This window comes from Cryptotermes secundus, unplaced genomic scaffold, assembly GCF_002891405.2.
Source record: "Cryptotermes secundus unplaced genomic scaffold, Csec_1.0 scaffold540, whole genome shotgun sequence".
In the NCBI taxonomy this organism is placed as follows: domain Eukaryota; kingdom Metazoa; phylum Arthropoda; class Insecta; order Blattodea; family Kalotermitidae; genus Cryptotermes; species Cryptotermes secundus.
In genome coordinates, this window is record NW_019742447.1 from 1,545,711 (window position 1) to 1,559,320 (window position 13,610).

Here is a 13,610-nt window from a genome sequence, read left to right on the forward strand (position 1 = left end):
CAAATCCAGAAAAAACAAAGAAATAACGAAAATATTAATTTTCACACTATATCTTGGCACTTGAAAGAAAAAGGGGTTTAATGTGACCGTCAACACAATATTCTTTTCAGTAAGTAAAACCAGTATTAACGTGTTAATGCGATTTTATTTTCTACACCACTACATGTTTTGATTGGTTTGATCATCGTCAGGTGGTTACAATAAATGCGTAATTGTTGTCACTTAATTACTTGACTAAAATGTATCCTACTAGTGAACATCACAAATAATATATTAAGTCTATATTATTAAATTTATATATATTGGGTGTGTGGTTTTGACATTCTTATAATGTGGTAGCTGAATAAAATTGATTAATAAAACAAAATAAATTACACTTGGAATGACCCCCATAAAAAATTAATTGTATTTTCTTTGATGTCTGTATCTGAAAATAGAAACAAACATGTGTATTTATATGTAACATGTGTTGTAATTACATGATATGGTATGGGTGGTTACTTCTGTTTTCTAGGGATGTGTATTGACTATTCAGTTGTAGCTTTATGCATTGAAGGTGTGAAATAGTAGCAGGTATGTGAATTTATACTGTAAATAAATTGTGAGATTTTATTTATTATTTGGTATTTGTTATTTCTACATATATATATATATTGTGACATGTTGACCCCTACCTCCCCAGCGGCGCGTGGTGGTAACATAGCGCTCGCGTAATAGGCGAGGCATCACCCCGCCACTCTCCCCGCGGTGACGTCACGAGCGGAGCCGAAGTTAGCCGAGCTATATATATATATTTGTATGTGTTTTTAGGGTGTTTTATTTTTATATAAGGTTTAGTTCTTTTTGCATACATAATTAAACTTTTACTGAATGTGTAGATATGATGCAGTTTTGATGATATTTTATGAATATGATTTACCTCTTCAATATATACTATTGGTTACATAACTGTATGTTTATTTGTCATATGTGATATCAGTGATTAAGTCTAGTGGTTGATTGTTAGAGAGTGACTGAAGTGAATGGAAGCAGGTAGAGGTTGAAGAAAGCAGTCTTCTGGGATGTGGCGCCATGTAGATATTGTGTTAACCAACGTTTTGGAGGAACGTATCGCCTCCATCTTCAGGGCACAAGAAAAAAGAAGAAAATACCCGAGCGAGGAACCAGTGTGAACCAGGTGCTTACAGACTAATGTCGAGTTGAGCCTGTGAGCACCTGTTCGCGCTGTTTCCTCGCTAGCTGATTTCCTTTTATTTTTTCTTCTACCCTGAAGATGGAGGCGTTACGTTCCTCCGAAACGTCGGTTAACACAATATCTACATGGCTCTACATCCCAGAAGACTGCTTTCTTCATAGTCACCACAATGAAACCTCAAATCTTACAGGTAGAGGTTGTTTGTCTAGTGGGTATGTTTTGTGTGGTCAGGTGGTAAAAATGAAGTGGGGAGTGGTGTGGGGGCCATGGGCTGGAAGAGAGTATGAAATTGCATAACCAACTCCATGGTGTTCTAACCCAGAAGAGAGAACCATTCATCATGACTGCTTCTGAAAATCGCAAATGCCACAGAAATTCCCCACTCATGATAGCCAGTACAGTGGGCAACATTAAAACTGCATGCCTCACAAATACTAGTTGCACATTTTTCTGCTAGGGCTTATGTATTTGGTTAAGATACTTGTTTAATGAAGCTGCAAAGTGGAATTTATGAAATCTAGGGGTAGTAACTGTGAAAGAATGTGTGTTATATTTTCGTGTCACTCATATTCTCATCATACTGCAGAGTTCCAGGATAACATTGCCATATTTTTGATGGTTTAAATCATTTTATTGAACTGTTATTTTGTAGCATATTGTTAACTAATACTTATTCCACTACAGATGTGTGGTATATTTATTAACTTACAATTAAATTACTAGTTCATAAAGCCTTTCACCACATGAAGAAAAATATATAATATTGTGACGTGGATGGCGTAACAGGAAGTAGGGGTCACGTGAGCTCTGTGGTCTCGCGAGTGACATCACATACCCCCACTCCTTCCATCAGTGCACAACGCTCAGTAAACACCTCCTCCCCTGCGGTGACATAACAGAGGAGCAACTGTGTCAGGCAACCATTGCCGTGGTGACATAACAGCACATCCCACAGCGACATAACAAGGGATACCACGGTTACCACACAGCAGTAAACAACTCTCGACAGTGTTGCTAGGCAACCTGTAAACACGGCATCATGCAACAGCGGTACTTATCACACAACTGTTTTCTGTGTTGTCCATGCCAAGGCTAAATAAGGAGCAGCGAACACTATTCAGTAGTGAGGATTGAGCCAGTAATGAGTGAGTGAGTTACTAGTGAGTAACAATTAACCAGTCAGTTTAATTGTAGCAGTCGCCGAGTCAGGTTGTATCGAGCACATGTCAGTGACTACAGGAGAAGTAGTGTGATACTGCAGATGGCAGTAGTCGTTAAATTGTGAATTGTGTAATTGTGAGAGCGAGTGTTCAATACATTCGCTATGTCCAATACGGCCTGAAGTTATCCAACACGTGACAATATTATGACTGTGAGAGAGGAATTTTATCACTATATTTACTTACTATATTTTCCCCTTTTAAATTTTCTGTATTTAGTAACCGTTTGATTAGCAATATCAGAGGGTAAATGCTCCCTAGAAGCATGATGCAGGTGGAAACTAGTTATCTAGCATGACTTCATCCCTACCCAAAATTCTATAAATCACACTGCGACAAATTACAAATAATGTCTGATGCAGTTATAATATAACCAAATATATGAGCCCAAGCAGAAATATGTGTGACCAGTATTTGTGAGGTATAGAATTTTAGTCTTGCCCAATGTATTGGCTATCCTAACAGAGAAATTTCTGTAGGAGCTGAGATTCTCATGGAGGTGGCTGTGAAGAGTTTGTCTTCTGGGATATAATGTTGTGTAGTTGGTTGGATTTCAGCAGACTACATGAGGTTGTATCACAGAGAACTTTTCACAGTGTTTTCTGTTTTCATCAGTGATTCCAGAAAAATGGCAGGATAGCATAAAATAGGCCGATACTTAATCCCCTATTCTTTCATATTGATTATACATGATCATCTTCTGAAATTTTCTTATGCTATTTTCTGATTACCTCTTCAGCTGTACAGGAAAATGATCATGAATGGCGAGTAGACAGTAATTTAAAGGATGTTTTAGGCTTTTGAACATCCTGTTCTGGCATTTTTCTACAGAGAATGTTGAAAATGAAGAGTCATATCAGTTAGATTAGGTGGTAATGGAGCCAAGATCTGAACCTTGTACCCTAATATAGAAGTGTAGAGTAGTATTGCTACAACCTGCTGAGTATCATCCTTCGATCTTGTCATTTTAAATTTCTTCTGCAGTTCATGCATCATCATTAAATAGCCCACATCCCCCTAGAATAGAATAATAAAATAACACTCAAAGCATATAAAGGTGGCATGACTACTGTTAAAGGTTTGGGAACCTAGAAGAAAATATTTATAATGTTAAATTAATTTCTGTGACTGAAATATTTGCCTTCTTTAAATTCAGTTTTTTTTTTCAGAAATAAATGAACAGATATCTTACATACTGAGGAGAGACCAAGAAATTTAAAAAGAGTGCATATATTTAAAAAAGTACAGAATTACAAACATACATTCAATTTCACCAGGAATCCATAACACACTTCTAATACAAGATAGAATATAATGAAATAGGCCTGTGCAAAAATTTAATTTTAACCGGTAGATTTATTTCAAGTTGGTTAACATTAAATATGTTCAAATGCGTATAGGACCAGATCTGGATAGTACTTCAGTTTATGACAAAATTAATTTCATTATTAATTAAATGGTTAATTCAGAACACAAATACAAACCCAGTTTCTGCAAAGTGATACTTACTCATTACATCAAATTTCTTTCACCATCTGTTACCAAATAAAGTACAGTAATATTATTATATATTTTCTTTAAAATATAAAAATATGTACTTAAATTTTATCTGTGATCAAATTTATATTCTTCCATTATGGCACAAGGGTTAAAACAGTAACAAAATAATTCATGACAAAAATTTCAAATTTTAATTGAAATCATAATTTCAGTAATATCTAAAAGACTATTCTTGTACAAAATATCTTACCACAAAAGCTTCATAAAAGCATACCTCACTGTTGTGGTTACAGCTGTAAGGCTAGTTAATATACTATCATTCTTTTTATAGACAAATGTCTTAGGCTGTTTTGTGGGCAATAACATACATTAAAGTTATCCCTGTGCTTAATTGACCATCACACCATGAATAAATGGCAGGTGTGGAGATATAGCTCCACATATTCTTTACCTTGGCACTAAATGAAGGTGAGTAGTCAGCTTTATGCCCTGATAGCTTTACTCCCAGGGAATGACCTCTGGTACTTGTTTGATAAGAGGGTGGATGGACCCCAAACCCAATCAGGATACAATACAGAAAAAGAAAAATTCTTTGCCTCTGCTGAAAACAAATCCAAATTTTCCAGTTGTCCAGTTATTCTAGTTACAGAATAATTTCTTTTTTCTTTTAGTATTAAAAATGCATATTCATACTGTTCAACACCTCTTTGGTATAATTGTCCCAGAATACACAACAATTTAACACTGATTCAATACACTTGATTACTTGATCCACAGTTAATAGGGGGTGAGGGAGAACTACAAACTAGACACATGTAATTACTCTTTAAAGTGTGTTCTTTATACTGATATTTACTATGAAACACAGTTATGAAAAATGCACCACTTCTGTACTCAAAAGACTTCGACACATTCAGCCTTTGTCTGTGTGCATGTGTGTGCTCACCCACAATCTCCCCTTGCCCCTACATACACAAACACACAAACACACACACACACACACACACAGAAAAGTTAGTAATGTCCTTCATGATGACATAATGTTCAATATTTACTTCATTTATGTATAGGAATTCTATCTTCTGAGATACATCACCATGTAGCCTGCTAAAAATCAACTGATGTTCCAGCTGGCTACCATAAACATCCGCATGCAGAATGGCGGAATATTTCTGACAAGGTTTCCGTTTTACTTCTGGGAATCTGAATATATTTGGTGCCTTTGAAATAGAGACTGATTTATTCTTTCAATTAGGGACCTTTTTATGAATATAAATAAAACATTGGCTTTTATACAGTATAATTTGCTTCCACTAATACTGATTAAACAGCTAAACAAGCCCTTTTCGTTACAATACACTTTAAAATAAATAAAAATTCTGATGTCCTCACACATTTGTTACAACAAGAGTTTCCTATATTTTCACAATTCATATATATTACTTTAATTTCTAGCTGCTATGTGTGATTGTTTAAAATAAAACTTATCTCTTGTTTTGTTTTCTTTTCATTTTTTGTTTCATATAGATTATGAGGGCTTATCTTCCATATATCGTGCTAAAAGTATCTGCAGTTATTACATAAATCCTCTTTTATTTCATCAGTTCTAACTTATCTTTCACAAAATTCCTGCTTTCCTTTGTAGCTTAGGGATTTTATGTTAGAGAGCAATAGTGAATGAACTCATCATTTGAGAGACCAGTGAAAAGAATTCTATTTGTTTCATCTTGTAGCTCCATTAACTTTTAGTGTTTTTATCATCCTATCAAGCTGGAACATATTTGAGTGAATTCCAAAGCAAATGCACCAGAATTAACCTACCATATCTGTTCAGCAGCAAATAATAATAAATGTATATCTTAATATGAATGTTGACATAAGGCACTGTTTTGGATGAAACAGATACTGTGTAGGCCCATATCTTAAAAGATAAGATGTTAGTGACAGAGAGAAGAATGAAGTGCTAAAATCATCTTGGGCAATCAGCTGTGTCCATGTTGAGTTATAAATGAATATATTAGAGATCTCTTCCTTTTCCATCATCAAGGTTGATGTTAGTTTCTAATGTAACATTGACACGATGAATCACCTGAGAAGATTTCAGCATATTCATTGTATGTAAAAACTTCAAATCATACAAAAAAGATAATTTTTTACAGTACATACTGATGGTGTGAGGGGTTGAAGTTGAACAATGTATCGATGCTGGAATTCAAACACAAAACATCAAGGAAAATAATATAAGGGAAACATGCCAGTTCATCCTCATTTCAAATTTGACATTCATCCAGTGCTGATACTCATAATGGGACAGTGCAGCAAGTAACACACAACTCATATATAGAGTTCACTTTCAGGTTCCAGCCATTCTCTTTGTTCACTGTGCCAACTTGTTGATGTGCACCATACAGTGTGATCATCTTACAAATCCTTGAGCCACTCAGGCTAAAGATCCTGACTGCCCAGTCAGCAGTGTTACAAAGTTTCCTCCTTGACTGAACACAGTGCAGTAGCATCACAAAGATTCAGACTCCTAGTAGAATTGTCAAGCCTGTAGCTTATCGTACTACAAACAAAACTCACTCAGATCACAACAGATGCATTAAGGGTTCTTTGTTATTATACATGAATTCCTGGAATCTCCGTAAAAATTTACATTCACGCATTGAAGTTCCTTTCTTTTTATAGATTAAACTTGAAACTTGAAACCATGGTCACCTGTCCAAGATATATCAGGGATATTTGAGGGGAATGTTAAAGCTTATTGCTGACTTCATTCAGCATCTGCTTTAGTCAGTAAGAGTTATTTGTAATTTGTTAGGCTACAGGCCTAACAATTCTGCTTACAGTGTAATTTCTGCAGCATGACTATATATGTGAAGCAGCTGATCAATTTGTGGGAAGCTCTGAGATGATTCTACTGTATTTTCCATCCAGAACATTCTGTAGAATTATTTGAAAATGGGTAGGAAGCAATAGCAGTGGAGGTGGTGGTGGTGGTCTGAGATTGAGTGATGTTCTGATCTGTATGTTAGCCCTAAGAAGGGTGTCATAAAAACTGTAACACCATACACGGTAACCAATCTGAACTCTATGCTTGACAATGTCATCAGTTGCTACTGCATGTAATTGAAGTACACGTTTCCTAACAGCAACATATATATAGAAAACAGAATTAAATTTGACAAAAATGTGTCAAGTGAACTTTAACACAATATGGAAATTTATTTTAGTAAACTCATGCTCTCTTTTGTCAAGGGATTATTGACTTTCATGAAAATCGTTATTTCTTTACCTAAATGCAGCTACTGTATAACTGAAACATTATGACCTAGATACTTCTGAATTATAATATACTTTATGCAATACAATCCAACATTCATACTCTGTGTAGATTAATATACTGAATACGATTTCATAGTGGATCTCCAGGCTTGGGAAAAGAGCATCTACATATAACTGAAAAATCCCGTTACTGGATGGCTACAATTTAGTGCTTGAAATGCACGTTTTTGTTTATAATATGAAATATCTTAAAACACTGTACTGTCATAATTAAATCGTTACTTATATTCCAATGCTTTTCACCTAACGTTCAAGATCCTTTCACTGAGCTGGTTTAGCACAGCACCAATGCTTCTGACTCATACTAATTTGAATGTAGGTTATGGGACTGTCTACATTATGATATATGTATAATTGCTTTTGCAAGAACTTCAGGTGCTAGGTAGAGACAGCAGGCTCTTCTCCATATTACTTAATTCACCGAGTATAATTAACCTCAAATTTAATTTTCTGCTTCATACCCTTAGATTTTAACACAGTATATTTAAATGTCTTAAGACTAAATACAATTTTTGGGTTCCTTTCAGTTTGCTGTGCTCTTGTTTTGAAAGATTAGGTAAAATGAACTTACATTTAATTAAATCTTTAATTTAATATCAGTACCTAGTAATTTCATCTCTTAAGCTAGCAAGAATTTAAAGAATCAAAGTTACAAATTTTTATTATGAAGAACTACTTTTAGTATTAGAGAAGCTTTGGTATATGATGAGGATTTTCACCCCTCCATACTCTACTACATCTATTGGTGCTTCATAATGTTATATTCATACCACTGTTGAAATAGTTTTATGAGCCAAATAGTATTCTCAAGTCTCCCCTCCTCTGGAAGGTTCATTGCCCTAGAGCATACACCTCAAAGTTACAAAGTTCAAGGTATACTTACTAACATGGTTGTGCCAAGTGACATTGCTTACAAAATTAAAACTATATTAAACTGAGTAGTATAAAAATAATAAATATTTGACATATTAAATATTTCATGTATGCTATCAAATAATTGTAATAATTATTTTATTAAAATATGTAAAAATTCACATCATTTGTACCAAAGATCACAGGCACCAGTACTGAACACATGGTCATTAACCTGCATGTTTGGAAGACTCTTTAAATAATCAAGTAAATGAAATGTTGGTAATGGCCACAGATGTCTTGAATTCTGTCACCTTTAAAATTTGAATTACTACAGTTTATTGAAATGTATCTCATATGTGGCTGAGAAGAAAAACAAGCACATTTTAAAATGCAAAGTATCACACAACAGAAATTGGAATCAGGGAATTTATTTTAATATGCCATCCATTGCGCAAAACGCCTTAGAAAATAAAATAGTTGCATTTTATGATACTAGAAAGATAACATCTCTGTCGGTTTCTGAACAACATGTTTGAATTTGTGCATTTAGGTTAATACTTAATGCAGAAATGACTACATTCGGTAATAAAGACCTCTGCACACCATATTCGTTCACAAATATCCCAATTGGTGTCATATGCTACTTGTGCAGTTGCTGGCCATCATGCTGTTGTTGGCGTGCTTGTATCTTGCGCCGCAGAGAAAGTAGTGTGGCAGGACTGGCTCCTGTTCCTGGTCTCACATGTTTCCCAGTTAATGGCCGTGCTTGCCTCCGCTTCATGTCACATGTATCTTCTGAAGGATTTGATGCCTTTGATGTAGCACTAGCTGCCATCCCCTCAATCTGTAACATATTAATTTAAACAGGGTAAAATTTAACTCCAACAAAAACATGAACTACACAATGTGAGATATTAATTAATTATCACTCCTGCCTCATTTGAGATGATCATTTAACAATTATAAGGTTTTGGGGCTGAAATATATACCGTTTTGCTCAGATCATTGAAACAACTCAGAGTACTAATTGAAATTAAGAATGGAACCTCTTTCAGATCCAAAAGAATGAGATCCAGAGAGGGTGTAGCATGGATGCAAGAGATACGAGGTTCATGCAGGGATTTAATTGGAAAGTTAGAAGAACTAAATGTACTTGGTAGACTGAGGTGTAGATGGGAGATTAATATAAACAAATCCAAATTCTGAAGCACTGTGTTCTGTTCGGAAAACTAAAAGATGGACAAAGTCCAGGAACCCAATAATACTATGTGATACTATACGCTATACCATTGTCAATGCTACTGGAACCAAGTTAACTTATGGCTTTGAAAAATTATTTTGTATTCTTACAAGTGGATGTGAAGAAATACTTTTCTATGATGCATTAACATGAAGAAAGTACAAATATGGACACTATCTTGTGTAGTGTGTAATCAGTGTACAAAATTAGTGATATCTGTTATGCTTCCCAAATACAAGTCAAAGTCAAAGTCACATTGTGACTGATGGTCAGTCAGTAAGTAAGTCTTGGTGTCGAGCCCCATCTGGGGCTCATGACCAGATATTTATTAATGTTTGACATTTACAGTATTGTTTTTGAGGGGCGCCCTCTCTGATGAGAGGACTGGTCTGTCTGGTATGTGAGAATTATTTTTTTTTCATGGGCCTCCAGCCTATTACAGTTATAGTTTTATCTTTTTTTAATTTTTTTAACTTTTACATATGTACAAAATACAACTTTCCTGAGTTAATAGAAAGTCCGTCGAGTGTAACAATTTGTAGGTCACTTCTTTATCACTTCTGCCTTACATGTTTCGTTTTGACACAACCATCATCAGAGGCACTTACTACAATTATGAAAACACTGTCGTTTATGATGTTCACAGTTATGTTTGTTGTGTGGACGCTGCTACAATATGTTGACGTGTAAAAGCACAACACTTTCTAGGATAGTTGAGTACACTATCAATTCTCACTTTCCATCCGAAACTGTTTTTAAGTTAAAACGCTAATGTTAAAATATTTTAACATTAGCGTTTTAACTTAAAAACAGTTTCAGATGGAAAGTGAGAATTGATAGTGTACTCAACTATCCTAGCAAGTGTTGTGCTTTTACACGTCAACATATTGTAGCAGCGTCCACACAACAAACATAACTGTGAACATCATAAACAACGACAGTGTTTTCATAATTGTAGTAAGTGCCTCTGATGATGGTTGTGTCAAACCGAAACATGTAAGGCAGAAGTGATAAAGAAGTGACCTACAAATTGTTACACTCGACGGACTTTCTATTAACTTTGTGATTGATAGTGTAACGGACCAAAAATGAAACAATTCACAACTTTCCTGATTTCTTCACAAACCCACCAGGGAACACCCAGTTACTTACAAGCTGTATACCATTCTCTTGCCGATATGAAGGTGGTGACAGTTGTTAAGTGATATGCAAGTATGTTGTAAAGGTTCTGAAAGCAGATTCAATCCATATGCCCAGTTTTGAATTCCATACATATGTCAAGCTTTACTGTAATTTCTTAATTTGAATGTTATACTTTCTTTAAAATGATATATAGGCGATGGCCTACATCCATCTAATATGACTGCTGTTTCCGCCTTCCCCCAGGAAGGATCCCAGTTACCATTTGGATGGGGGGGGGTTTGGTGGCCCCTTGAGGAAATCTGGATGTGCTGCAGCAAAGAGAAAGTTCTCTTTCCCTGGCCAGAAACGAACCATGATTCCTAGGTTTTCAGCCCGTAGGCTAATCATGATTGTGACGTCAAAAAATATTTTAAATAATAGTGAAAATATAGTATTAAACGTCTTAAATGGAATTTAGTTTGCTAATTTTTCTTGTTTCTCCTCTCTGGAAGAATGACTGCCCCTCCCTCATATAAAAATTCTTGTGACGCCCATGCAAGGCAACAATATAACCAAGTAGCCCAGGAGTAACATTCCTTGTTAGAATGTTGGTTAATGTGCTTACCTACCGTATTTACGCATGTATAGGCCGCGTGCATGTATAGGCCGCAGCACAATTTTCAGACAGAAATTATAGAAAAAATAATTTTCTTGGAATATTATTTCAGGAGTAGAACACCCTGTATTACTAATTATGAATATAATTTTTTTTAAATGAAGTGTGATTTCGAATATTTCGAATATAAGCCGCACCCCAGTTTTCCTCTTGAATTTTTGGCAAAAAATGTGCGGCCTATACATGCGTAAATACAGTAAATCTTTACCGTTTGGAGTATGTTTTCTATATGTTCAGGCTCTTTGATTAGAATATTGGTTCATGTGCTTACCTAAATCTTTACCATTAAGATTGTGTTTTCTTATGTTCGGGCTATTTGGTGCAAATGTATTTCATTTTAGTGTTTCTTCTAGAGTCATCAAAGTGAAGAATATCTTTGACAATTTTCTAACGTCGTTTACCCTTCTGTATTTCGCATGCGCGCAAGAGTCCAGTTAACACGCTAACCCCCATATAGTGCTAAGTTCAAGAATACGTGGGTCTATAATTCCACTCTACCACAAGTCTTCATGGTGTAATTCTTAATCATTTAAGCTCAGGGGCAAATTTACCCTTACATTCCACGCTCCTCACTTAAAAGTAATTTTTAATCGGTATTGTGCTTCTATGCCTACTCGTTATTAATGCGAAATACTGCAAAGTATCAATTGAAAGAGGCCGCGCCATAGCTCAAGCGGTTAGTCACTGGCTTCCCATCGCGGCGGCCCGGGTTCGATCCCGGGTCTGGTCAAGTGGGATTTGTGGTGGACAAAGTGTCGCTGGGGCAGGTTTTCTCCCAGTACTTCGGTTTCCCCTGCCAATCTTCATTTCACCAATTGCTCCACAATCACCCTCACCTATCATCTGGGGCTGGTACAATAGGCCAGAAGTGGCCACAGTACATGGGACTTAGTCCCACCCCACTAGCAATAAAAAAAACCATTGAAAGAGAAATCCATGTACATTTATGTGCTTTCACATTTACGATGGCACAAAATTAGAACACTTCAAACAGAATGACGAGGAATGCATTATCCTATTACAACTGGTTATCAGCAACAGGAGAGGGGTGAAGATTTCTCTCTGTCGTCTGGCAATTCACCCCACCAATATAAACTGGGGTGTGGTCATGGCGAAAATTGTCCTGTCTCGCAAGCTTTCTCTACAGATCCCACTTCCTCACCTTTCCACTCTCCGCTGCTTCAAAATATCTCCTCAACCAGGGCACATTTCATTGACAAGATAGCATAACGACAAAGCTCCATCCGAAAGCACCTCCTTTATCGAATTTTGGGACATTGGAAATTGGAATTAGAAACATGTTCTGAGAATGACTCATCACACATCACATACACATTGTATTCGCCCATTTGTATGAGTGTATACTCGTACGAGTATACTGTCAACATAGCTGAAGTACCATAGTTCTTCAGTCCATGTTTAAGATGATGCACTGCCCCAGGTGACCTAATTGGCCAGTCACCACTCACACAATAGCTGGTCCTATTATGGTCATTTGCTTGATGTCAACATCCTGTTATGCTGAAGTTCTATGTGTAAAAAGGTAAAGCTATCCATAGGGTTGTGAGACGTTGAAGGTCCCACATTATTTAGACAATCTGCTTAAAGATGGCGGTAGGTTTGTCAGCCTTACGCGCAGGCCGCGCTTTACTCCCCAGGAAAATTAATTAATTCCTGGTACTGATTTCTGTTAGAGAATGAGTCGACCCCAGGGCCATAGTGCCGCCGGAAGGATTAGGTCAATTTAAAAAAAGCCAAGGACCTCATCGAGACTTGAATCCGCGACCTTCCGGCTTGTAACATTATATACTTACGTGTGATTTTAAATATCTTTGTTAGACTAAGATAGAACAGTGCCCCAACTTCATCTAATTTTTTCCATGCACTTACAATTTCTTCTTTATTCTCAGTGTTTTGTCCCACACATTCTACAATATGCATATAAATAGCAACAATATTAAGAAGAGTATGAATGGTGAAACACCAGGACAGGGTGAATTCGCTATGATGCACTATCTCGGAATACACTGCAGAGTGAGAGAGGAAAAAAATAACGAGGCAGAGTCAGGAAATGAGTCACAAATTGGAGTAAAACAGCTATAATAGACGTAAGAGTTTTCCTATATGTATCACTAGGTAGCAGCACAGTCCAGCTTCATGACTCTCGAGGTAGCACACGTGTATGCCCATGTTCAGAGGCTCGTTTCAGTAGTCAAAATGGCGACCATGCTTGAGGAGTTTATTGCCGGAGAGAAGCGTCCTGTCGTGTATTTTCTGTGGGCAAAAGGACTCAATGAAAATGATATTCATAAAGAAATGTTTCCCGTTTATTGTCAAAGATGTTTGTCATGTAAAGCGGCTCATAATAGGGTCTAGAAATTCTCTCAAGAACGTTCGAAATTCGCAGATGATGCCCGACCATATCGCCCTGTTGAGATGCAACAGGTGAAAGAGTTG

The 13,610-nt window shown here is 36.3% G+C and overlaps 1 protein-coding gene across 1 annotated transcript in view; it reads right to left on the reverse strand.

Moving 5' to 3' along the window:
• Positions 1-2,495: 2,495 nt before the first annotated feature.
• The window catches only part of LOC111873208, a 45,084-nt gene continuing 33,969 nt past the window's right edge, over positions 2,496-13,610 (reverse strand). Inside the window, exon 3 of the mRNA XM_023867729.2 lies at positions 2,496-8,959. Within this exon, the coding sequence (XP_023723497.1) occupies positions 8,756-8,959 (204 nt within the window). The 3' untranslated portion in view covers positions 2,496-8,755. The remainder of the gene's footprint in view (positions 8,960-13,610) is intronic.